The sequence below is a fragment of the Acromyrmex echinatior genome, chromosome 7, assembly GCF_024713525.1.
Source record: "Acromyrmex echinatior isolate Ae372 chromosome 7, ASM2471352v2, whole genome shotgun sequence".
Lineage (NCBI taxonomy): Eukaryota > Metazoa > Arthropoda > Insecta > Hymenoptera > Formicidae > Acromyrmex > Acromyrmex echinatior.
Genome location: NC_141858.1, coordinates 1,052,123 through 1,079,093, shown reverse-complemented (window position 1 = coordinate 1,079,093; position 26,971 = coordinate 1,052,123). Strand labels below are relative to the sequence as shown.

The 26,971-nt window shown below is 35.1% G+C and overlaps 1 protein-coding gene and 1 long non-coding RNA gene across 6 annotated transcripts; both read right to left on the bottom strand.

Annotated features, from left to right (window-relative positions):
• Nucleotides 1-7,752: 7,752 nt before the first annotated feature.
• LOC105152133 (histone-lysine N-methyltransferase SETMAR) lies at nucleotides 7,753-8,178 on the bottom strand. Its single transcript, XM_011066227.1, has one exon. It carries the CDS (start codon nucleotides 8,176-8,178, stop codon nucleotides 7,753-7,755), a length of 426 nt encoding a protein of 141 aa, XP_011064529.1.
• A 2,944-nt stretch (nucleotides 8,179-11,122) lies between these two features.
• LOC105152132 (uncharacterized) lies at nucleotides 11,123-14,604 on the bottom strand. Of its 5 annotated transcripts, none has more exons than XR_015545763.1 (3): nucleotides 12,045-12,734; nucleotides 11,750-11,960; nucleotides 11,123-11,674 (listed from the first exon to the last, which is right to left on the bottom strand). It is a non-coding gene; the product is annotated as an uncharacterized LOC105152132 (long non-coding RNA). The 5 variants fall into 5 exon arrangements; XR_015545765.1 differs by lacking the exon at nucleotides 12,045-12,734 and adding an exon at nucleotides 13,099-13,444 and having other exon boundaries at nucleotides 11,124-11,674; nucleotides 11,750-11,899; XR_015545764.1 differs by lacking the exon at nucleotides 12,045-12,734 and adding an exon at nucleotides 12,756-13,057 and having other exon boundaries at nucleotides 11,125-11,674; nucleotides 11,750-11,899.
• Nucleotides 14,605-26,971: the final 12,367 nt, after the last annotated feature.

Below are 26,971 nucleotides of genomic sequence, written 5' to 3'. Positions count from 1 at the left end.
TCTTACAAACACTATTAATCACATTTTCTTAATACTGAAATTTCTATTAACGTAATCAGTTTTTGTGCAGTACAATGTAATACATGAACTCAAAAATTAAATTTACAAACAAAATGTTTCATGCAGCAAAATTTATTATGCATCTCCATGGAAAAATTATTATAAAATTGTTATTAAAAGTTTTAAAAACTGTTTAAAATGTTTTTAATTTTATTAATGCAACTGATTACTTATTACTATGATTTATTTCAATATTATAAATTATATTAGAAAATATATTTAAAAAATATAATTATTCAAATAAAAACAAAGAAAATAAAAGATGTATGAAACCAGACAAATGAGTTATAAATGTATTTTATATGCAATTTAATTATTCGTCTGCTCTGTTTACATCTATTTTTATTTTTCTTTCATACTCATTTTAAATAAATATGTAATCATGTAAATGAAAATTTGCTGAATTATTTTTAACAAAAATATTTGTTAATATTCTTGAGGCTTCCATGAGTGCTTTCTATATAAAGATTATACGTTTCGCGGGTTTCCTCCGTGTCCAGATCCATTCTTAGAATGCGTTTCGTGAACCTTACAGTCCACTTCATCAGGGCGAGGAGCAGCCTGATACTGAGCTACTCCTCCGGGTCATTCCTTTTATATTACGCTACTTGTTGGAGTGGTGGGGGAAAAAAGAGAATTGTGAGTGGAGGGGGAGATGGGAGAATTTGGTCGGTCTTCAATAACCGAAAGATGATTTATGTTGTAGCCATTATTTAGATTATTAGAGTATTTTTGTATCTCTATGGCTTCTCTTTCTTGGAAAATATGATGTAATGTTGGCTATTGTGGTTGTTTTGTCAAACAGTATTTGATGTCCTTTTTCGATGTTGTGTTCCGATAATGCTGACTGCGTGATATGTTTTAGCCTGACATCACATTAGTATTCTTTTACCCGTAGGTTGATCATTTTCCCGGTTTCTCTAATATATACTTGCCCCTAGGAACAAGGTATTTTGTATACTCCTACGGAACTGAGTATAGGCCTTCGATCTTTAGGATTTCTTAAGATTTCCTAAATTATCTTATCTTTTTGGGTTTAAAGATAATTCGGATATTGTGTTTGTTTAATATTCTGTCAATCCGATTTGTTGTTTCTTTGATATATGGGAGAATGGATAGGATTCTTTCGTTTGGTTGTGTGTCAAAGACCGTTGTCTTGTTTGCATGTTTATTGATTATTATATCTTCTTTGTCATGTCCGTTTTTCTGTAAGGCTAATTTTAGATGGTTGAATTCTGTTTGTAGATGTTCTTTGTTAGAGATGGTGAAAACTCTATGTACAAGTGAGTTGAATGTAGACTGTTTTTGTGCTGGATGGTGGTGCGATTCGGTATGTAGATATCTATCTGTGTATGTTAGTTTTCTGTACACTTGATGATCTAAGGTACCATCAGCTTTTTTAAAGCCAAGAACATTTAAGAAGGGGAGTTTTCCGTTTTCCTCTATATCTATAGTGAAGTGGATATTTGGATATTGATTATTGAGGAAAATAAGTAATTTACGGAGTTCGGCTCTGCTGTGTCTCCATATCACGAATGTGTCGTCTACATAACGGAACCAAACTTCTGGTTTTTGGGGTGTTTTTCTGAGGGCCTCTTTCTCAAAATGCTCATGCATTAAGATGTTTGCGATTATAGAAGAAATAGGAGAGCCCCTTGCCGCTGAAGTTTGTTCATAAAATTAGTTGTTATAACAGAAATAAATGGTTGTTAAGCAGTATTTTATTAGTGGGATGAAATCGGAGGGGACTTCATGTGAGGCCTTTATTATGTTTAATGTGTCTTTTATTGGAATTTGTGGAAAAGGGATTCTACGTCGAACTTACAAGTAGGTCTGTGGGACGTAGTCGGATCTTTTGTATGAAGTTGAGTTGGTTATGTGTGATTCGGATTTTCCAGTGAGGGGTTGTAATGTTTGTGCTAGGAAGCGGGATAAGTTGTATGTCGGGGTGTGTATAGCGTTGACAATCGGTCTGAGGGAGATGTTTGATTTGTACACTTTTGGTAGTCCATATAGTCTTGATGGGAAAGGATTTGTAGGTTTTAACGTTGATTTCGTTTTATTGGGAATGTTGTTTTTTTCCATTAGGATTTTGGTGTTCTGTGCGATTGTATTTGTTGAATCTTTCTCAAGCTTTTTGTATGCTTTGTCCGAGAGAAGATTCTTCATCTTTTTTTTTATAGTCTGATGTGTTCATGACTACTCATGTTGCTTTTATGCTAGAAGCATAAGCACGATGATGTCTGTGTCCCTGTTTAGATCTTGAAGGGTCAATCGTTCTTGTCTAGTGATGTTTGGTGGAGGGGGTTTGGCTTTAGAAAAGATTGGTTACCTGTCTGCGGATATTATCTGCTTGATCTGATGAGCGTAGATGACTCTATTTGGCTGATAATCTCTTCCTTTGGAATCTTTCTAAGTGCCACTGTGAAATTAGAGTCTTTGGCAAGCGTAATGTTTTGAGACTTTGTTGGATAGGTTCTTGATATTAAGAGAGGGTTATGGATTTTTGTGAGGAACAAGATTTATGTATTTCTGTTTGTCTTTCAGAGAATTGTATGTGGGTCTTCATGTTCGTATATACGATCTAGGGTTTACCAGCTATCATGCCGCAACGTGGCGGATAGGAACAGGTGGAGTTTAAAGGGGAAATCTGGTTTTTTTTTGTAACATAATGAAGTGGATGTGTTCTGTGATGAAGATGAGACTGGTTTTATGAAGGATGTTTTTGGATTTGTGAATTCCTAGGTAGTCCTTGAGTTGTAGGAACTTTGGGATGATATTCCTTGCAGCTTTTTAAAAAACATTTGTTATCTTAGTCATAAACCAAAAAACATATTATAAGATGTTTATTTTCATTTCTAATTAATAACTATGCAAAAAAAACTGCACAAATAAGCAAACAATGATCAATCGAATAGTATATAAAATGTATTTATAAGTCATTAATTTGTATCGACTTCATACATCTTTATTATGGAAAAGTAAGTTTTATTTTAATCATAACATTAATTTCTTTTTTTGTTATGTGAAATCATTTTTTTCATAAGTTTGTTCATCTTATCCCACCTTTTCATTTTAGCTTCATGACACTCTTTCTTTTCTTTTCTTGCAATCGCTTTTTCTTCCATGATTTATTGCAAATATTTATCAGAAGATGACACTTTCATTTGTTTAGAAATTGAAATTAGTATTGAAAAATTATTGTTTGTTAATAATTTGAACATTGAATTATTTTACAGTATATCATACAATGTTAAAAATTACGCGTTGAAAAATCTTCATGGCTACTCGAAGCTTTAAACGATGATTTGTTGAGATGATCGAGAGTTTGTGTCGAACTTAAGGTCAATAGCGGTTTTATCCTGAAGGATCCTGAGCGATTTTTATTGAAAATCTCATGCATTTGCTGTTATAAATATAAGTGAAACAAATTATTTGTACATTCTTATTTTCATGCATATAAAAAATAAATATAATAATGCTTACATCATAATACTATGTTTGGTATTAGGTGTTGGAATTAATTCGTAGCGTTTTACAAGTGATGGGAAGTACTTTCATTCATGTATTTTTTAATGCTCATGTGAAATAAATAACATTCTTTCATTAAAAAACGCTACGAATTAATTCCAACACCTAATAGTATTACCACTATCATTACGTATATATTATTATGATCTTTAATCTTCTTGTACATTCGATTCAAGACCGTTAATTTTGATGCACATTGTTTTGCAGAAAACATATAGTCATTTTCAACTGACCGTTGAGATATTTTTTCAAAGACAGTCTTTTCTTCAATCTGCACTTACAATTGACGGTTCATAATCGGCATATAATTGTATAAACATTTCAGTACTGATCTTGGCCCATGAACTTAAAAAACAAAAATTTTCAAATGGAACAATACAAAAAATAAAGTAATACAACAATTAAAAAGTATATATAGACTTCATACCACCATCAAGATTCTCTTTCAAAATTGCTTCGGAATTTTTATTTTCTTTTGATGTATCGGAAGGTACGCCAACTTTTACATTTTCCAAAATTGTACGTGCGACTTCTGATTCTGTCGAAATATTAAATTCATTAATATTTAAAATTTAAGAGTAAATTGAAAGGCTCAACGATTTAAAATCAAAATAATAAATTAAAGGCGAGCCAAAGCTAGATCTTATTGTTTAATATTTCAAATTATTACCATCAACACATTATAATAATAAATAATAATAATAATAGACATTTTCGTGAAAGTTATAATTGTTTGCATCTTTCAGAATTTAGAATGTGATTACTTACCGTCCTAATTTCATAATTTCGTTATTTGTCTTAACATTGAGAATGATCCAATGTAGGATCCAATGTCTGTTATTATTAGTATTTATTATTAATGTTTAAAAAGTAATTCAATACTCAATTAAATAAATTAAAATTAAAAAATATTAATAAGGCTCTGTACGTATAAAACAAAGTAGTACACAAGAAGGACAAAGAGTCAGTAATGTATAAAAGAATTTTAATTTAAATAAGCAAAATTCATACAAAACAAATTACAATTAACAAACATTTCAACTCCAATCGAGTCATTTTCATGTAGTCTTAAAATATAAACATCGTTCTAAATAAAAAATATGCACATGATCTTACAATACTATTATAATTCTTTAATATCAAATTTTTTATTTTGTGTAGTACGCTGCGAGTCATTTTTATCAAGAATTAACATAGTCATAAGAAAATTCTGGAAAAGTAACCATGAACAAAAAGAATTAATATTAATTACATAAAAATTAATAATATGATAATGTACCTTAGTAAATGTGTTAAGCATTTCTAATTCTTGATAAAAATGACTCGCAGCGTATTACACAAAATGAAAAATTTAATATTAAAGAATTATAATAATATTGTAAGATCATGTGCATATTTTTGATTTAGAACGATGTTTATATTTTAAGACTATATTGAAAATGACTCGATTGGAGTTGAAACGTCTGTTAATTGTAATTTGTTTTGTATGAATTTTGCTTATTTAAATTAAATTCTTTTATACGTTACTGGCTCTTTGCCCTTCTTGTGTACTACTTTGTTAAATAAATTAAAATAATCATTAAAGGATTCAGAATGAAGATATTCTTCGCTATTGTTATAAATTATTAAATATTATATTATATTTAACTAATCAAAATCACGGATGTTTCGACCTTCTATCCGGTCATTTTCAATGTTACAAATACAGTCTACATTAAAACAATTACAATGACATACTAAAAATTCTAGAAAAGTCTAGCGCTTATAATATTAAAAATTTCAATCTTAAAGCAACAACGTGTGCAATTCGAAAACCTTGATATGAGCGTAAGAAGTTATAGGATTTTGTCTTAAACCTATCCTTAGCGTCATTCAAGACTGAATCCCATCTTATTTCAACGTATCAGTTAACAATTATTTGCCATAAAAGATTATTGGGTTTCTTCTCAAAAACTTACATATATAAATTCATGATAACGTGATGATGTATTGCTATATAAAATAATAATTTAAATTAGTGAGAATTTAAATAAATTAAAATGTTGCAAGATTTCGATTAATATCTGTATTACTACCAACAAAGATGATAATAATTACAGCGCATATGTACAGCAAGCAGTATTAAGATCAAAACTTAAAAGATATAAATTGTGTCATGTTCTTCCATGCTTCTTGACGACTTATTTGAAACTGATAAAGTACAAATAACGAAAAAAATCGACAATTGTGAATGGTGAGGAAATTCAAAGAAGAGGAAAAGATGACAGGAAACATTCAGGAAGGCGAAAGTGTTTGTATAACGAGAGAGTATATTTCTGGTAAAGATTCTGTGTTACTTTGTAAATTAAGTCCATTCTTTTGTCTTTTTATAAAAATCATTTCGGAAGCCAGTCTTTTGTTATAAGATGGTTCCCTATCTGAAATTCTAACTTTGTTCCAATCAAATGATTAAGTGAGGTCTGGTGATTAGATATGACACTTGGTGAACCTGATTTTTTATTAATATCCGACGAGTGCTCAGCGATTCTTGTTTTTAATTGCCTTTTTGTCTGGCTAATGATGCATTACAATGATGACATGAGATCCTTATAGACAACATCATGATGTGCTGCTATCTTAAAAGTCCTTTCCAGTTGTAATGTATTTTTTCAGAGTGTTTGGAATCATAAATGCAGGCTTTAAATTAACACTTCTGACTATGTTGGTAAAAGATTCCTAACAAAAGATACAGTTAAGTACTTATAATCTCTCACTTGATTTTTGGTGATCTTCCTATTGTTAGAATGGAACTTAATTCGCATTTGAATTGAAAAGAATATAAAAGGAAGAAGATATCCGTTTTTTAACAAAACTTGTATCATATCAATAATATTCTTAAAATGGCACTTCGGGTGGGATAAAAAGAAAATTTTGTCAAATAAACTAAAAATTATATCTCTTTTATGACAGATAGGATGCTGTATATGGAAATTCAGATATTTTTCAGAAAATGTAGGCTTTTTATAGGTGTCAAATATAATTTTATGCTCAACAATAAGGCTCACAAAAGGCTTCTAAAAAATTCAGCTATTGTTATTGCCGACTTCAAGAGTGAATTGAAGGTGTTGGAACAAGTTAAAAACTTCTAATATTCAATTTAAACTGTCTGGAGGAATAGCGAGTAATATATCGTCTACATATCTAAAGAGTAAACAATAATTAGTAAACAAAACACTATGCAATAATTAGAACGCTTTTTCTTCCAAATCTTCCATAACTTTATTTGCTGCAATCGGTGACAATGGAGCTCATAAGAGAACCAAAAATTTGTCTATAAAATCTCTTATTAAAGGAAAAATAGGTGAATTCTAATATTAATTTAATAGTTATAAAAAATTCTTTTTTAGGAATTTTTATGTTTTTCGAAATATTCTCCCATCTGCTCTCAATATTTTCAATTATCAATTCTGCTGGTACGTTAGTAAAAAGCGAAACAATATCTAAAGAGGCCAATTGATAGTCAGTCTCAAAATAAATTTTATTTAGCTTGTCAACTAATTGGAAGCTATTTTCCATTTGGTTACGTGCTTCATTGCTGTTTTTAATAATGAAATGTATGAAAAGAGATAGTGAATATACTACATGGGCTGAAAAGTCCCGGGATTTTTAATGAAAACAAGCGTTTTTTGGGCAAAGTTATATTTATTCCTCAATATAGTTGCCTTCGAGGGTGATACACTTGGTATAGCGATTTTCCAACATTTCGATGTCCTTTCTGTAGTACGAAATGTCCAAGCCTTCGAAATACGCCTCGGTTTCCGCGATGACTTCCTCATTCGATGTGAATCTCTTTCCCTGGAGCTACCGCTTGAGCTTTGGGAACAGATAATAGTCGCTGGGTGCCAAGTCTGGAGAATACGGTGGGTGAGCAACCAATTCGAATCGTAATTGGTCCAATTTGATCATCGCTTTCAAGGACGTGTGTGACGGTGCGTTATCGTGATAGTACAGAACTTTTTTCTTCGCCATATGGGGCCGTTTTTTCTTTATTTCGTCGTTCAGTTTGTCCAATAACGCTGCATAATACTCTCCCGTAACTGTTCTTCCCTTCTGCAAGTAATCGATGAAGATTATGCCATGCGCATCCCAAAAAACGGAGGCCATAACCTTCCCGGCCGAGCGTTAGTCTTTTGGTAGTCGCTTTGGTCGGCTTTCGTGGCTTTTCAGCCACTCTGCAGACTGCCTATTGGACTCAGGCGTATGGTAATGGATCCACGTTTCATTCATCGTCACAAAACGTCGAAAAAAGTCCGCTCGATTACGCTGCAACAACGCCAAACCGGCCGTTGAATCATCAACGCGCTGCTGTTTTTGGTCGATGGTCAGCAAACGCGGCACCCATCGTGCCAATAGCTTTTTCATCTCCAAAACATCGTGCAAAATGTATCCCGCCTGTTCTTTTGAGATGCCCACGGCCTCAGTTAACTCGCACAATTTCACTTTACGATCACTCAAAACGATTCGATGCACTTGCTTTACGATTTCCGCATTCGTAGCCTCTTTTGGCCTTCCAGAGCGAGGTGCGTCTTCGGTGCTTGTACGACCCATTTTAAATTCACTAAACCACCGATAAACTGTTGTTCTCGAAGGGGCAGATGTGGGAACATTTCTGCAACCATTTCAATGATTGTTCAGAAGTTTTTTCCATCAAAAAACAATGTTTGATCAAGATGCGATATTCCTGTTTTTCCATTTTTTTTACGAAGGCGAAAGTAACGCCACTTAAACGACTGTAGCTTGTAAACGAATGAACGAAATGTCATGAAACTTCATACATAAATTAGTGACAGATGAACCTCTCGAAATGAATCATGTTCATTTTCTAGTGGCGCCACCTATTGAAAAATCCCGGGACTTTTCAGCCCATGTAGTAGTGGGCGAAAAAGCGTTCCAATTATTTCCGTGTTGTTTACTCTTTTACTTTAGATACTTTAGATGCTTTAAATATTGGGAGTACAAATTAGTCCGGTCCGTTTTTTCCAAAAGATGGCTCCGGCTGTTGTGAATGGTTCATAGTGACAGCTGATTTTGACGTTTTCAGATAGGTTAGACATCTGTTAATAATATTCAGTTTATATCGCTTTGAGTTTCAAACAAAAACCTTGATTTTTACTGTTTGAAATGTCGAACTTTGTGTTAACCAAACAGCATTTTTTGCGGGAGGGGATTTATAATTTTCTGCTTGGAAAAGTGCAGCTGAAGCCCATCGAATGCTTATCAAAGTTTATGGTGACACTACTCCAACTGATAAATCATGTAGGGAATGGTTTTGACGTTTCAAGGATGGAGATTTCAGCGTTGAAGACAAGCTCCGCTCTGGACAGCCAAAAAAATTCGAAGACAAAGAATTAGAGGCATTATTCGAAGAAGATCAGAGTCAAACGCAAGAGGAGCTTGCAGAATCATTGGGAGTAGCTCAACAAGCTGTTTCACGATTGAGAACCATGGGAATAATTCACAAGAAAATTGGGTGCCTTATGAATTGAAACCGAGAGACGTTGAAAGGCGATTTTTCATTTGCGAATAGCTGATTCAAAGACAACAAAGAAAAATTTTTTTTGCATCGGATTGTAACTGGAGATGAAAAGTGGATATTCTACGATAATTCCAAGAAGAAAAAATACTACGCTAAGCCCAGTCAATCGTTGCCATCGATCTCAACATCAACACCAAAGCCGAACATTCATGGTTCGAAGATTATGCTCTGTATCTGGTGGGACCAAAAGGGTGTTGTTTACTATGAGCTGCTGAAACCTGGCGATTCCATTATGGGCGATCGGTATCGGCTACAATTGATTCGTTTGAGCCGTGCGTTGCGAGAAAAACGGCCGGAATACGAGCAAAGACATGATAAAGTTATTTTTCTTCATGACAACGCTCGGCCTCATATCGCAAAAGTCGTAAAAAAATATTTAGAAACGCTCAAATGGAATGTTTTACCACACCCGCCGTATTCTCCGGACATTGCTCCTTCTGATTACTGATTGTTCCGAAGGATTTGGCAAGTCACCGATTCACTTCTTTCGCAGAAATCGAAAATTGGCTCCAAAATTGGATCGTCTACAAAGACGAGTCATTTTTTCGAGATGGAATTCGAAAATTGCCTGAAAGATGGGAAAAAGTAATAGCCAGCGATGGACAATACTTTAATTAATCTGTTCATTCGTTTGTGTTGAAATTTTGAACACAAAAAAACGGACCGAACTAATTTGTACTCCCAATACTTTATTTTACTTTAGATAGACGATATATTATTCGCTGCTCCTCCAGACAGTTTAAATAGAATATTAGAAGTTTTTAATTTTCCAACGCCTTCAATTCACGCTTGAAATCGGCAATGACAATAACCTGAATTTTTTAGAAGCCTTTTGTAAGCCTTATTGTTGACGAGCATAGAATTATATTTGATATCTATAAAAAAACCTACATTTATATGAAAGATGTCTTAATTTCCATTCACAACATCCTGTTTGTCATAAAAGAGGTATAATTTTTAGTTTATTTGACAAAATTTTCTTTTTATTCCACCCGAAATTCTATTTTAAGAATATTATTGATATGATACAAGTTTTGTTAAGAAACGGATATCCTCTCCCTTTTATATTCTCTTCAATTCAAATACGAATTAAGTTCTATTCTAACAATAGGAACACCACTAAAAATTAAGTGAGAGATTATAATAAGCCCTTAACTGTACTTTTTGTTAAGATCATCTCGGAATCTTTTTCCACCATAGCCAGAAGTTAATTTAAAGTTTGCACAATTCCGAACACTCTGAAAAAAATACAAAAGGATACTCTTGAAACAGCAGCACATCATGATGTTGTCTATAGGATCTCATGTCATGATTATGATGCATCATACATGGCCAGACAAAAAGGCAATTAAAAACAAGAATCGCTGAGCATTCGTCGGATATTAATAAAAAATCAGGCTCATTAAGTGTCATATCTAATCACCGAACTTCACTTAATCATAATTTTGATTAGAACAAGAATTTTAGATAGGAAACCATTTTATAACAAAAAATTGACTTCCGAGATGATTTTTATAAAAAGACAAAAGAATGGACTTAATTTACAAAGTGACACAGAATCTTTACCAGAAATATACTCTCTCGTTATACAAGCACTTTCGCCTTCCTGAATGTTTCCTGTCATCTTTTCCCTCTCCTTTGAATTTCCTCACCATTCACAATTGTCGATTTTTTCGTTACTTGTATCAGTTTCAAATAAGTCGTCAAGAAACACGGAAGAACATGACACAATTTATATCTTTTGAGTTTTGATCTTAATACTGCTTGTTGTACTTATGCGCTGTAATTATTATCATCTTTGTTGGTAGTAATAACTTTGTTGGTAGATATTAATCGAAATCTTGCAACATTTTAATTTGTTTAAATTCTCACTAATTTAAATTATTACTTTATATAGCAATACATCATCACGTTATCATGAACAATTTATATATGTAAGCTTTTGAGAAGAAACCCAATAATCTTTTATGGCAAATTATAATTGTTAACTGATACGTTGAAATAAGATGGGATTCAGTCTTGAACGCTATGGATAGGTTTAAGAATCAAAATCCTATAACTTCTTACGCTCATATCAAGGTTTTCGGATTACACACAAGCCAATGATTTTATAATGAATAAATTAAAGAAGAATAACACTAGAGGTAAATATAAATAGAATGAAAGTTAAATTCGTTTAAAAATAAATAGTAATGTTTAAAAATAAATAAAAATGAATAAGCTTAAAAGTAGGATTTTAGAAGTATTACCTTTTTAAGAATATATTTAATTTTTTATTGGGTATATTTTTTATTATACGATATACAATTTGTCAATTTACATCCAAAACATTATCAGTGACAATAGAATTGCATAATAATACAAAATAATAAATCAATACATCCTATATACACCTTTCTGTGTATTCTGAAGTACGAGTCCACGAAACAGTTGGAATAGCATTTTTTTCAGAATACCCTTGCCGTTTCTAATTTTCGATTCAGTCCACATTTCTGCATTAAAATATATCTAGAATAATATAAATATGTATCGTTTAATAATTTATTTACATTAGAAAAATCACAAAAGCAAGTTCTTACTAACCTCACATAACACTGAAGTATTAGACAGAGTTCAGTCTTGTCATCCTGTGTTTTCAGCCTAAATTTTTCGTTTTTTTGTCTCGAAAAAAATGACATATCTTCAAACTCTTTTTCCTAGAGTTTGTGCAATAATCTGCTAGGCATTGTAGCTCTAAAGGATAGAAATTGACAAATATCAAGCATCAATTTTGATCACGTAACCTATTTTGACGCTGAAAATAAGCATCGAGCATCAGCATGAAAAGGCATCTTAAAATCAAATTAACAAACAAAAGGTTAAGTTATAATGACTATACAAGCAATTCACGTTCTTATTTTATTAAAAGAATATATAATTCCATTACAATCCATTTGTCACCGAACTCTCCTTCTCTTAAATGACTCCAAATAAAATGATCAACAAACGAACAACTCATCTCTGACCCACAGAAAACTCATTCGAGACAGAGTAAATAGCTATGTAAATGATGCATTGTACGAGGATCGTTCGATAAGTCTGGTAAATCTTTATAAAATAATCCATTTGATGATGTGACACATGTGAAAATTATCACTCTTTAAATCCTTTCAAATGTCAACTAGAATTGATGCATTATTCACGTTCTGTAGTCATTTAAAGCAAGTGGAAAATTTTGCAGTTGTGTACAAAAATAAAAAAAAATGAATTCTATTCAAAATTATAGAATTGGGCTTGGAATTGATTCTTCATCCACTTTATTCCTTATCCATTTAATTCTGCATGGAATTCGTTTCCTTTTTTATTTTTATACGCGACAACTGCTTAATTTCTCGCTTGCTTTAAACAATTACTAAACGTGAACAATGCATCAATTCTGATTGAAATTTGACCTGGAAGAGTTTAAAGAATGATACTTTCCAGATGTCATGTTAAAAAGATTTTTACTCATAAAGATTTATCAGACTTATCGAATGATTCGTGTACACTGAGGGTACACAGGGGAACTTCTGGTTTTGCTTCAATTTGACGGATCAATCACGATCGTTACCCTGTTGGCCATATTATTCGAGGGGATAATCACTAGCTGAAATATTTTTTCACCAATTACATGATTTCATTTGATTTATATAATTTCATCTGATTACAAATGATTTCATTTGATTACAACTGATTTCATATGATTACACATTTCCCGTGATATTGGGTCATCTAAAAAGTATCCGCGGTTTTTATCACTAGATGGTGTTGATGGTCCACACCATCTAGTGACAAAAAACTGCGGATACTTTTTAGATGACCCAATATACAATATCATTTAGCCTTCTTTAATATTTAGTGAACAATAGGGATAAAATAATACATATACACATCATGCATGAAATGGAACGCACTCCGAGCGACGTAAAACATGGCCGGCACTTGCGAGGATGAAGGAACACAATTGGATTTTTCATTTTTCTCTCCTTAACGTTCCTACCACTCGTCTATTAGAAAGAAAACAAAAAATCTAACTGTATTTCCTCCTTGCATGCACCAGCTATCGATATCCTTGTCTGGCATACGGCAATGCTCGATCTATGCCGTAACCCCGCAAACGCAAGAGAGTAGTAAGCCTTAAGTCTTAAAGAATTGACCAATCATAGTCGATTATTCTTTTCACATTCGACTGTGATTGATCAATTTTTTAAGGCCATTCTATTGTATTTGCGGACTAAAACGTCTCTGAAATGGCATCACTGCAGTTGAGGTTATCACATATTGTGTGTAAGGGCTGCTGCACACAAAATTCCACAATAGTGACCGTAAGACATAAACTTAGGCCGATGAGCCAATCAAGATATTGCTTTAAGTCTATGTAATCTAACGGAAATGGAAATAAGGCGAATTTCTACCGGTTGAAACTTGCCTTATGGATAAGTTTACTGTTATTTCTATTTTCATTAGAGTACATAGATCTAAAGCAATATCCTGATTGGTTCATCGGCTTAAGTTCACGTTCTAAGGTTACTGTTACAGAAATTTTGTCTGTGGCAGACCTAAGTGCTGAGTCATATGTATGTCGCGCTTGTGTGCATAAGTTTCGAACAGTCCACAACATAACACAATAGGGGTACATTTACTTTTTACGCTCACACGCTTTATTTTATTCTTTTTCCGCCAGTAATAAAGATAGAATGAAGCTTACAGCGTGTAAAGCATAAAAAGTAAACACATCCTAGGTGTAATAAGCCTTAAACTATAAGAAATCAACCAATCATGGTTGATTATTCTCGACTATGATTGACTAATATCTTATGGCTCAAAGCTTACTACATCTATTGCGTTTTGGGACTATTCTATGCACAAATTTGGAACGCATCCCTAGAATTCTATATGTACATACAAAAAAGCGCAACCGAATATATATCGTGACACTTGTCTATAAAACATCTTGTGTATAAATCATCGCTGCATATATTGTTTATATTTTGTTACCTTAGAATTATTCATACTAATTTCATCAGATTTCATGATGATCACACATGATTTCATCACAGATTTTATGATGATTTCCAGTGATTTCACAGAAAATCACAATGATTTCTGTTGATTATATATCATTTTATTATGATTTCTGATTACGCATGATTTCATCTGACTTCATAATTACAGCTGATTGCAAAATAATTACATAAGGATTTCGTAAAGATTTCATAATAATATCGGGAATCTTGTTCCATGACTTCATTAAGTGGTTACTCCCTCGATATTATTACAATATTATAGGTACTCTACCTTCTTTCAGGTGCGTTCTCGTTTCACGCATGCATGTAAAGTGTATCCGTAAGAGAAGGGATCAAAAGTACGAAGCTTGGCGGACTAACAAAAATTTGAAATGACGCAACACCTGAGACGAAACACGTCCGTTCCTGTTCGCGCTCGTCACAGCGCATATACAAGACTCTCTTCGCTGACTTGACTGTAAGCTTACATTTCAGTTCCTCGTTCTCTCTTTCGATCCTCTCTTTCAGTAATACATTTTATACGCATGCGCGAAACGAAAAAGAACGCACTTGGACCAAGTTAGAATATCTATAATAAGAGTACGACTAATAGGCTAATCATTGGTGATTGGTCCGTCAAATTGAGGCAAAAGCGGAAGTTGCATACCCGTATCAGTGCGCATACAGTGTACAATATATATACAGCTATTTACACCGTTTCGAGTTTTCTGTGTGTTACAGGTAAGTTGATCGTTTGTTGGTTATTTTATTCAGCGAGTCATTCAAATTGAGAAGTGAGTGGCAAATAATCTTGGTCGTTGAGGCCATGAATTCAAACCCTAAGATATCGCTGAATACATGTAATCGACGGAAAGTAGATCCTGGATTTACGCCAAGTATTCAATTTTATAAAATATCGCTGAGTATAAATCACTGCATATATGTGGTTAATCAAAAATAGATACTGAATATACGCCATGGTTCGATTACAAAATACATTACCAAATATAAATACAATATTTCGCTGATAATGTCATTAAGTAAACTAATTACTGATTAATCTTTCTAATGAAAAGTTAAATCGGATTCTATAAGTAAAATTGAATTATATAAGAATTAAATGTAAAAAGTTAGTTATCAACAAAAAATGTGAAATATATAAAATATAAAATTCGGTCATATAAATAAGACGGAGTTAAAAAAAATACATGTACAAAACATAAAATAGGTAAAATAGATAAAGCTGAATTTAATAAATTTTAATCATTTAAAAAATGTTTAGAAATATAAAATAGGAAACTAACTAAAGAAACTGTACGGAGAAGATAAAATAGGAAGAGGAAAATTAAGAGGAGGAAAAAGATTGTGCGATCGGAAGATAAGAGTCTGGTCATGCTTCCGTATCATTCTGCCTGTTTTTGTCTCTTAATGTGAACCATTTCAGAAATTAAACGTTTATTATAGTATGGTCCACTATCTAAAATTCTAACATTATTTCAATTGAAATTATAATTACATATAGTTCTATGGTCCGTAATAAACTGAAGGAGATCCCGATTTTTTTCTTATGTCTGACATATGTTTTTTTAGTCTAGTATTTAGTCTCCTTTTGGTAATTAATTTTGCAATCTCCATACGGTATTTTATAAACCACACTCTGATGGGAGAGAAAGTCCAGCTGGTCTTTTCCTCTTTTGATGCAATTTTTCAAAGTATTGGGAATTGAATAAGATAGCTTGCAACCAAGTTTGAAAGCTATGTGTAAGAAACCTTCAAACACGTTTAGCATAAGCTAAAGTAAAGTATTTTTGAGTGGCCTTGATTTTTTTATTTAAATTAATGTCTATATTATTATTATTGTAAATGTAAAAATTTAATCTTTTTTTATGTCAAAAAGACAAAATTTAAAGGGTATCAATTATTTTAAAAATATTAATAGCCTCAGTCAATTTCTTATGATGAAATTATGAATGGGACAGTAATATAATCTCTATCAACACCAATTATAACATCCCTTTTGTGACAAATCGGATGATGAGAATAAAAATTGAGGAATCTCCTCGAGAGATTGACTTATGATATTTATCGAAAATAATTCTATTGTCATCAATAATAACCGTTGTTTCTAAGAAATTTAATCTTCCATTAGTATGAAGCTGTGTTCCTCTGCACTCACCCAAAAATGTCACAATTAGCGGCTGCTAAATATATGAAAAAGTCGAAATCATTCGTACAGAAGTGGGTGCAGCGATATAATGTGGCAAAAAATGTCGATGCTTTACCGGAATGTGGCTTGATATGCAAAGTGAACAAAAAAGACGATAAAAAAATAGTGAATCTGTTTTCGCGGAATCCTGGCTTAACACTGCATCAAGGACAAGCAAAATTGAAGCAGAAAGGTTTAGATATATCATACGAAACTATTTAAACCTATCTCAAAGCTAATAACATGAAATGGTGCAACCACGCTGATCGACCACGCTCTTACTTGACTTATTGTATATATGATAGTATGTAATTCTATGTGGAATATAATTATATGTAGCATCATGGTATAATCATAAGGAATATAAAATGTTCCGAGACGGCAAAATATCTCGAAAATTATAAGTTTTATAAAAAAATATATTAGATAAAAGTTATAGAGTTTAAAAAGGTCTAACCACTGTTTCATCAGTTTGACTTTGGATGACGTCACCAAGGTCATGACAACGTCCACACGGATTTTTTTAGAGAGATCCCCCACTTTTTTTTTATTTTCTTATAGCCCTTGTTGAGATCTTTTCAAAACATTATAATTTTATCTATTTTAGGTCAGCCGTTTAAAAGTTATTGAGCATTTTATGGTGAAATATCAGCAATTTTAGGTGAATCAAACACGAAAACTGTTTTTTTGGGCTAAAACTTATATGTTTTGTTTAGCAGGTCATCGGCTATATATATGAGAAAACTATTTGATTTCACCGAAACCCAATTTCATATAGGATTAGTGCGAGGTCCTTTTGATGACACACCCTGTATCTATTTAACAGCTATCGGACTAATATTTAACAGTTATCAGATTGATATTTAACAGCTATAAACAACTATCAGACTGATATTTAACAGTTATAAACAGCTTTTAAATAGCTATCAGACCGTTATCAGTCCATTTTCAACTTCTGCTATATATTTACTTAAATGTCTACTGGTCAGGGTAGCGGAAATAAAAACATATTAATTTGAGATAACATACATTTTAAAAAATTTTACAATTCTTCCTGACATCGCAATCAGTCAAATATTTTAAATATTATACATTTTACAAAGCACAGTTCTTTGCATATTTTCCACATCGTATAATATTACAATCATCCAGATTAGTTAAAGATTCCATGTTTTCGTAAACTGTATCCAAAATCTCCATGTACATACATTTTCGCTCATCGTCCAGAAGCAACCTCCATAGCCACGTTCGTTTCTCACATGTACACAATAGCATTATCTTCAAATACAGCTATCAGATCTTTTGTCTCGCTGTGCGGGACCATCCCGTCTTCTTATCGCAATCCATGATGATAAGCACTTAATTGGGAAAGCTTAATTAAGGAAGAGCAAGACCTGTCGGACCTTGTCAAAAATTTCCATGGCACGGTATTCATAAAAATATAATGTGTGAGAACGATTCCTTGTTTCAATATCACTACTTCTTTGACGATAAATTTCTTATTAACGACGAATCTTTGCAGATCCTTGCACAAATGTTGATAACCATGACAAGTAATTCTTCAAAACTGTGCTTCACTCTGATTTTTCTCTTCTCTTTAAAATTCTAAATACTTGCTGATCTTGCAATTTACATAATCTTGCGCACTACGTTAAACAACGGACAGTACTCGATTACACGATCGTTTGATGAGGCAATAGACGGTAGTATTAGCAAGCACATTCTCCTTGCAGTCAAATTCTATGCGTACATCCACAGTGGTGTTCTTGATGGATTCATTTTCGCAAGCAATCAATGACCGCAAAAGGCTCTTTCTCGATAAACGTAAGCACGTTGAACAGCATTTCGAAGTAGTTGATTCCATAATATGCTTTATGAAAACGCGTATACATATCAAACAGAACGGCGTATCACTTTTTGCCAAATCCAGATTTAAATCGTACGTTAAGTCGTACGTATAAAATTCTGAATTTAGATATGCTTTCACGTTACTCAAATTATAATCGTCGAACACGTTAACATCTCGTGACATTCTTTCGATCGGTCTGCATAAAGATAATATATAGCACCTTCTCAAGTTGAGTCGCTGTTTTGATAGCCCATAAATGCTTGATTGTATTCTATAACAGAGGATACTCGTACAGATTCCACGAGTGAAAACTCATGCTCAGATAGCGACCGCTTTCCAATGCTCGCAGCATTGATAATTTATTCATCTTGTTTAACGCAACGTGAGGTATCCGTCATTGCAATTTGAATAATTCAATCTCTGGCTCCGTCGCAATTGCTTAGTTCCCACCAAGCAATTGTAATTGTTACGCGCTCGTATCAAAATCAATTCGTGGTGAGCGTGGACGACTACGCGTTTGTAATTTTCGCAAAAGTCCAATAGCATGTTGAGCGGCACGCAAAAATTAAATTGTCTTTCTTTCGTAGATCTAGAGTTCCATCCTGCATTCAGCGCAATCAAAGCTTTGTCATCATTGATATATAGTATCTTGATGATACTGGTAATTCTGACTGGTTAATATTTCTGTTGCGGTCAATCTTTACACCGTTGAGTTCATATCAAATTTCATCAAATATGAACACCATGCAATTATTTCCAAGGATCGTCGACATCTGATCGTTTTTCTTCTTCACGTCAATCTTCCTTCGATGCAGAGAAAACTGTCGCTCGGCAACGTGTATAAATCCTGCTGTATGGTTATCCATATCTCGTCGCTATGTTCAAACGTAATGTTGGCGGATTGTATGTGTGAGTCTCAATTTTGACAATACGATTGTCAAAGATCGGCTCACCGATAATATTCAGGATATTAGTCATTTCGTACGATGAAACACAACGATTTTAAGAATGCAATGTTGAACGCAGTGAGTTTCTTTCCAGGTGTAGTCTTTCATAAAATGTGTATCTTTCGTCTGTTTTGACTGTTCGTTCAACACAAGCATCTCACATTAGCACCGACGTATATGCAACCTAACTATGATCTCTTCTCTGCAAAAATCAAGCAATCGATCATCTTGGTCCAAGCGAATGGTCAGATCCGTAATGCTCCGTACAATGATCAGAAAGTAAATGATCTGCGTCGGCCTTTCCGATATCTTATATATCTTTCCCGAAACGGGAAAACGGCACGCTCGACGAAAATTCGTATATCGTGTGCACGCAACTATTGTTGCTGTACGCATCCACGATCACGTTGCACTCGATATGTATGATATTCACGTTGATAATATTTATCGGTATGTCCGATTCGTGCCACTGTCGGCTCCAGCACGTGATTCAATGAAAATCTCAGCAGCGAGCCAATGTTATGAGATTTTGCAAAATTTATCTGATAGGCGCATTTGATCTCACTTCTCATCGTATTGTTGGCGCGAATAACCAGCGGGAATTTTTCATTCTCCTTATCCTTCGCATCATGAGAACGTAAAATTTCAGATATTGATCTATATTACGCAGTTCGTACGATCCTTCGAGAATGACAATTTCCTCGTTGCTATAGTAAAACTTGTTGTTTATTGAATTTACATTGGCTAGAGTATACGTAATACGTTGTAAAGTTTGTCAGACCGAGCTCATAATCGCCGTCACTCAAATCTATCGTTGAAAAGTAGCTCACATTGAGGACGCTACTCTTGCCGGTCAGCGTAAACATCAGCGACATGTTTCAAACGAGCACTGAGTTAAACAATGCAATGTCGGTCCTTAAATTGCTTGTCAACCGTTCGTAGAAACTATAGACATAACTGCTCGCAATTATTCTGACTGTAACGTTGATAAGGCATGCGATTGTACTCGATTACACTGTTTGCCAGATACGCCTTCAAATTCGCCTTTGGCGGTTGCCAAAACTATCAAAGTACATGACGTGATTTCTTGTTTTCGCATACGTTACTCAATGCGTACTGGATCCCTCGGTATTGTTCAGATTTACGCTATCATTTTGACGTACTCCTTTGACCGGTAGTACGTATAAAGATGCTTTTAAAATACGGAATACGCATACGGTTTACAGTTGTACATCGGTAGGTACTCCTTTCGGCATTTTTAACGTTTCATCGATGTTTTTTTTTTACGCGCGATACTTTGTCCGCGCTTGTAGGGAGCTAGATAAACGCGGCCTTCCATGACGCGATTATGATGTTCTTTCAGCTGACGCTGCGCCGCTTTGTTATCGTTTACTGTTTTAGCGAAATCTCGCCGCGTGATCGACCAATGACCTGAGAATGCCAAACGGTGGTAGAACAGACAGGACGCTACCGCGTTTCGCCATCGGAAGTATCCGCATGCTCTTCTTCCTTGTTTTCAACAAAACTCATACCAATCTTCATTTTGACCTTCATAGCTGTCCAAATTGTTGTGGCTGCTCTCTGAGAGAAGAATCACTCACGGTAATGCGTTTCCGCGCCTTCTCGGCGAATATATTGTCAACCGCGTGTCGTTCACCGAGATCGTTTTTGTGCGAATATGCATGTTCGCAAATCGCAGCATCCAATAAATTAATTCCTTGATTATCTCTAGTCAATCGCTTCTCCAATTGCGTTCCCGGACCGCAAAACTATCCGGGAATGCGTAGTTCGAAAGGAAGTTCATTTATTGCACGATTTAACATTGCCTCTTGACGACATTTGCTTGACGACAATTCTTTATCAGAGGCGCCGGACTGTCGATATGCGTTTAATGACTCGATAAATTGTAATGCTTCAATCACCGACCGGTATCGTCATTCCTCCGAATCTGCTCTATATGTTCTGGTAATCTGTCCTACAATAGATCTATTTTCAAACTCTCGCAGCAGTTTTCAGTATGTATAATTTTTGGTATGTATTTCAGTTCTTTTGATTGTGCAGATCATCCGACACAGCGAGACACATTTTGATTACTAATCGATTTCTACAAAGTTCTATAAATAGGCTCGCGATATTGTTTTCAGTATTTTGTGAAAAGAGAAAATGCGGTTCGTGCGGGCGATCAAAGTGACGAATCTAAACGACAAAGTGCAACCGATACAGAGACGCGCAGGCATGGCGACATGCTACAGGCCTCTATACGTGCTGTCGTCTGTGGATCGTCAAATTGTGACAAGATAAACGTGCTGATAAGCCTGTTAGAAAATTTTACAGCGTACGATTCGAGAACGTGCACGTGTACTCGAAATCGCTGTAACAATCGAAATATCGATATGCGAATTTGTTAACACCGATCGAGGAAATCGGTTATTGTTTCATAAATAACAGCGATGTCATTCCACCAAGACGCTTCCGAATTCCACTTTTATCTTTGATGATGTGGCATGCGATAAGCAAGACGCGATAGGAGAGTACTTTGCAATGGGACGACACGCAGACGTCGACTGCTTCTATCTTTGTCAGACGCAAAGATACTGAAGCACTTTAAGCCAATTCCGGCAGCCAATATGTTGATTTCAAAATGCAAGCTTCAGATTGGCTGTCGCAACAAACTTGCGACCGGCTTGCAATTAATGTAGAACCTTTATACGCGACAATGCAAATTTGTTGATCCTGTTCAGGATGGTATCAATTTGAAACGCATGTACAACGATCACGTAAATATCGATATGTCCTATAAGGGTTTCTGCGATTTATGTCGTAAATGTTGACAGCAAAAGTATAGATTTCTAGTGATTGACGAGGACAGTGTACTTACCGATGGGCGGTACAGAAAAGGATTTAATGACTGCAATATGGTAATGTGATCAGTTGATCGGTGGACAACAGCAAGATCGTGAGAAGAGCTAAGGAGATTGCGGAAACGAGCGATTCGATTCGCAAAAAATACCGCGTTTTGAAGACTGGTAAAATGGAGGAGGACATCGCATGGAGAGACATTTCAAACTTATTATCGACCTGCTGAAACAGATTATTAAAAACACCGTTGACTGCTCCAAGGATTCTGTCATGACTAAAACATTCTTTTCGAGAGAAAACGAGGAACTAAAACTCAAAAGAAAACAATCGAGTACTTTGTATGACAATACAGGCTTTTACGTCTGTGAAATCAATGAGTTAATCGAAACCGTACCATCCACTTTGAACGAAGTATCTGAAATAATATTGTACAACCGCGCGATTTATCGTATGACCTCATTCCTACCGTCGAAGAAATTTTCGTGCTATGATGCCGATGAACCGTTCGTAACATCTATTCGACACCTGCTTCAAACATCTGAGGGGTAAAAAAAGCTGCACACAAACTATGATCCGTTGGGTCAGAAATATCTGAAAGCGATCCTGAGCGATAAGAAAGCCATCAATATACGAGTAGACATCGTATATGAAGTTTATTTCAGCGACGAGGGGGCGATGCTTGGTGACGAACGTATCACAAAAAGGACGATATAATTATAGATGGAAAAGATACGATGGAACACTGGGCTTGCATGACTTAATTTTCATGAAATTTTCCAACGAAAATATCTACAGATGATGACGTACAGATCTACAGGAGCATTCTGCTGACGACAAATGCTCACCGGCGCGATTATAGCCCGAGTCAAGTAATGGAGGGATAATAATAAGGGATACAAGTATAAGAACATAATAGCGTCATTGGTGTCGGGTAAAAAAGTTAGTAAGGAACAGAAATAAACAAAAGAGTGGATTTACGTCTGCGTACGATGACACTAAACGATAACAAGATCGACTATATCCATTGGGACGATCCCAACGAAATTGTAGATCGTCTGTGATTGCTCGAGGCCTCGCGCCTGGCGGGTCACAATGGTCATGACAACGAGATTCTGTCGATTATCGAAAAGCTTTGCGAAGCCATTCTGATTATAAATTAATCTCGTTCTACACACGTCGTTCAGTTGACATCGCAATGCCGATCAACAAGTTTAGACTATCGCTTGGAGGAGGAAGCGAATCGCACCATCAGTGGCATGGATTGCACAGAAATTATGCGTGCGTGATCTTTGCATATCCGCAGCCAACTTTGACACAAAGTCGTGCAAAATTCGACGTGTAGCGCTACCGGTTGATGTTGACTCAGCAAACAAACGATACGTGCAGCAGAGTGTTCAAGATTTGAAAGATCGTCTGAATGAAATCGAGAAGAAGATTGTAGCCTTACAAAATAATGTGCAAGTTATGCTAAACGAACTTGAAAAGATGATTCGAGAAGTGCATCGTGTCGAATAATTATTCGCAATGTCTGAGAAACGTCTGCTGGTTGATGAATTGCACACTCTGGTGAGAAGACATTTTCCGCGAAGGCACATCACAGTACACGGATACGATGACTTGTGGCAGGCGGATGTGGTCGAGATGCATTCTTACGTGATTCAACAGAGGTTACTACTACATTCTCATTGTTATCGATGTGCTGAGTAAACACGCATGGACTGAGCCACTCAAAGCAAAGAGCGGGAACGAGGTGACGAAGGCGATCGCAAAAATAATTCGAAACGATGGCAGATGTCCGAAAAATTTGCAAAAACTGACAAAGGGAAGGAATTTTATAACTTGGATGTGCAGAAACTCTTGAAGAAGCGCAACATCAACCATTATTTTATGTATTCTATAATGTAGATCTCAATCGTGGAATTCAATCGTACGTTGAAGAACGATATGTGGAAACAATTTACGCACAATTAAATAACAAATGGATCAACATCCTGCCTCATCTCGTATCAAATTATCAACGCACGTAAGCATCGAACTATTAGTATGTGTCCCGTCGACGTTACTCCCGCGATCGCCGACAAGCTCTTAATCACGGTTTACAATCGCGTAAAGATTACCGCACTCGCGCGATACAAAGTGGATGATTCGGTACGCGCGAGCAAATTCAAAACAGTCTTTGATAAAGGTTACACGCCGAATACGGAGGTGTTTAAAATTATCAAAGTGTAACAAACAAATCCAGTGACATATCTTCTAAAAGATTCTCTCGGAGAGACTATTGCTGGAGGATTCTACGAATACGAATTGCACAGCGTCGCTAATCCCGATGTGCCTCTCGTTGAAAAGATGTTACGCAAGAGGGGGAACGAGGTTTACGTGGTTGAGATTTGACAATTCGCACAATTCGTGGATACATAAAGACACTGTGTTGTAAAACTCATATTTATTACAAAAAAATATAAATATGTATTATACATATTATAAATATCAAATACATATTGTATTTACATATTATACATACGAGGGCAAGTCAATAAGTTCTTAGAAAAACATAGTAAAACACATTTTTTTTGATCGATTCATTTTTATTTCTCAACATAGTCTCCTTTCAGCTCGATACACTTGATCCAATGATTCTCCAACTTTTTCAAGTCGTCCGAATAATATGATTTGTCCAACCCTTCAAAATAAGCCTCTGTTTCGGCGATGAGCTGCTCTCTGATAGTGAATCTCTTTCCTCCGGACTATTATTTCTTCAGATTTGGAAACAGGAAATAGTCGCAGAGAGCTAAATCTGGCGAATATGCTGGATGGGGAAGCAATTCGTAGTGGAATTCGTTGAATTTGGCCATCGGTGCCAGGCACGTATAAACCCGTGCATTGTCTTGATGGAAGAGCACTTTCTTCTTTACCAAATGGGGACGTTTTTTCTTTAAAATGTTGTTGAAACGGTCCAATAAGACTGCGTAGTAATCGCCATTGATTGTTTGCTTCGACGGAAGGTAATCGATATGAATTATACCGCATGCAAAAAACTGTGGCCATCATCATTCCGGCCGACTTCACGGTCTTCGCCTTCTTCAGAGCTGGTTCACCCGGTGAAGTCCATTTGACTGTTCCTTCGTCTCGATAATGGATCCATGTTTCGTCCACAGTAATCGACGCAGAAATCTGGATTACATTGAAACATCTCCAAACATTATTTTGAAATCGTCGCACTTATGGTTCACAGTGAGCAAACGCGTGAGCACTCATCTTGCCGATAGCTTTTTCATACCCAATTGTTCGTGCAAAATTGAAATCACTGTGCCATGTGATATGCCTGTGGCCTCAACAAGCTCGCGCACTTTCACTCGTCGATCAACCAAAACAATATCGTGGACTTTATCGATAATTCCTGGCATAGCAATCTCAATTGGACGTCTCGAACGAGGTGCATCACATGTGGATGTACGACCATGTTTAAATTCATTCACTCAATTGTATACAGTCGCAAACGTTGGTGCAGATGTGGTATGATTATTATCCAACTCGGCTTTGATTTCTTTCGGCGTTAAACCTTTATATGTAGATGTTTGATCACTGCACGAAACTCGTTTTTTTCCATTTTGCAAAAAATACAAAAGTTGTTCGCTTTAATCGTCCATAGAAATGAAACCACGTGATGAATTCCACTCAAAATTTGACAGTAATTAGCTGAAAGATGTTACCTGTCAAAAAGTAATGTAACATAACACTGCGAGTATCCTCTGACAAATTTTCTAAGAACTTATTGATCGTACTATATTATATTATACATATTATACATGTTATATATATATATATATATATATATATATATGTATATATATTATACAATACAAATATATTTTATTTACATCGGTGATGCTCCCATCGTGTCGATGGAATCTGGCATGATACATCGCTTATTGTTGTGTCGACTTAAAGCGATTTTTTCTAATATCGTGTACATCTTGTGGATATTATACACAACTGTCTGCGCGTCATTTTGATTGCATCATTCAAGCACCACGTATGATCCTCGAACGTTATAGACCTCGCTATAACTTTGCTCTTGACATCCGGTTGCCTTCTTCGTATCCTTCTTCTCTTCTACACGCAAGGCATACATTTTTGCTCTGAGAAATGAATTCGGCCATGATGGCACCGTTGTTCTCATCTTTCATAAGGCCAGGAACTTTTTTATTTGCAAGCGGAATGTCGTACGCGTTGTCGCTCGAGTAATCGCTTATGTCATATCTACTTATATCGTGTTTCATGAAATTGTAGACATCATCACATTCTACATGGTGTATGAGACTATCAATATCGGTATACATAAGTTTGCATTTTTCGCGAAACAGTAGTGCCATGTACTCGTTATGAAATTCATACAAACACATCTTGGATATATCGAGGATGCACATATCCACGAATCGGGTTTTCAAACTTCACCTCAAGCTTACGCAGTTCTATCGCGACCAGATTCTCCGAAAAAACGTTACGGCTGTTGAAATTTGGTTTCACGATCATTGCCTCAGCACCGTGTCTGTTTTCGTATTTTGTTAATAACTTTACGTCGACGCGATCGTGTTCTCCATAGTTTTGCCAAATACTGCGTTATTCATAAGTTTGTATAATTTTTTTTCAAAATCATTTTTGGCCAAAGTTCTAAATTTTGTGTTTAACTCTATATAATCGTGTAGCTATGGAAATTGCCCGAATTGCAATATACGGTGAACTTTTGCGATACGAAGGTCGTGACGAGTACACTGCTGCAGGTTGCGATAATGTATGATGTAACGCATTTATCGCATAATATTGCGAGAATCTTGTCATCGCGCTTGCCGAGTGGTTTCTCACGCGTCGGACAGAATAGGTCAGTGTGCACATCATGAAGTTGTTGCGGGTACTCCACGT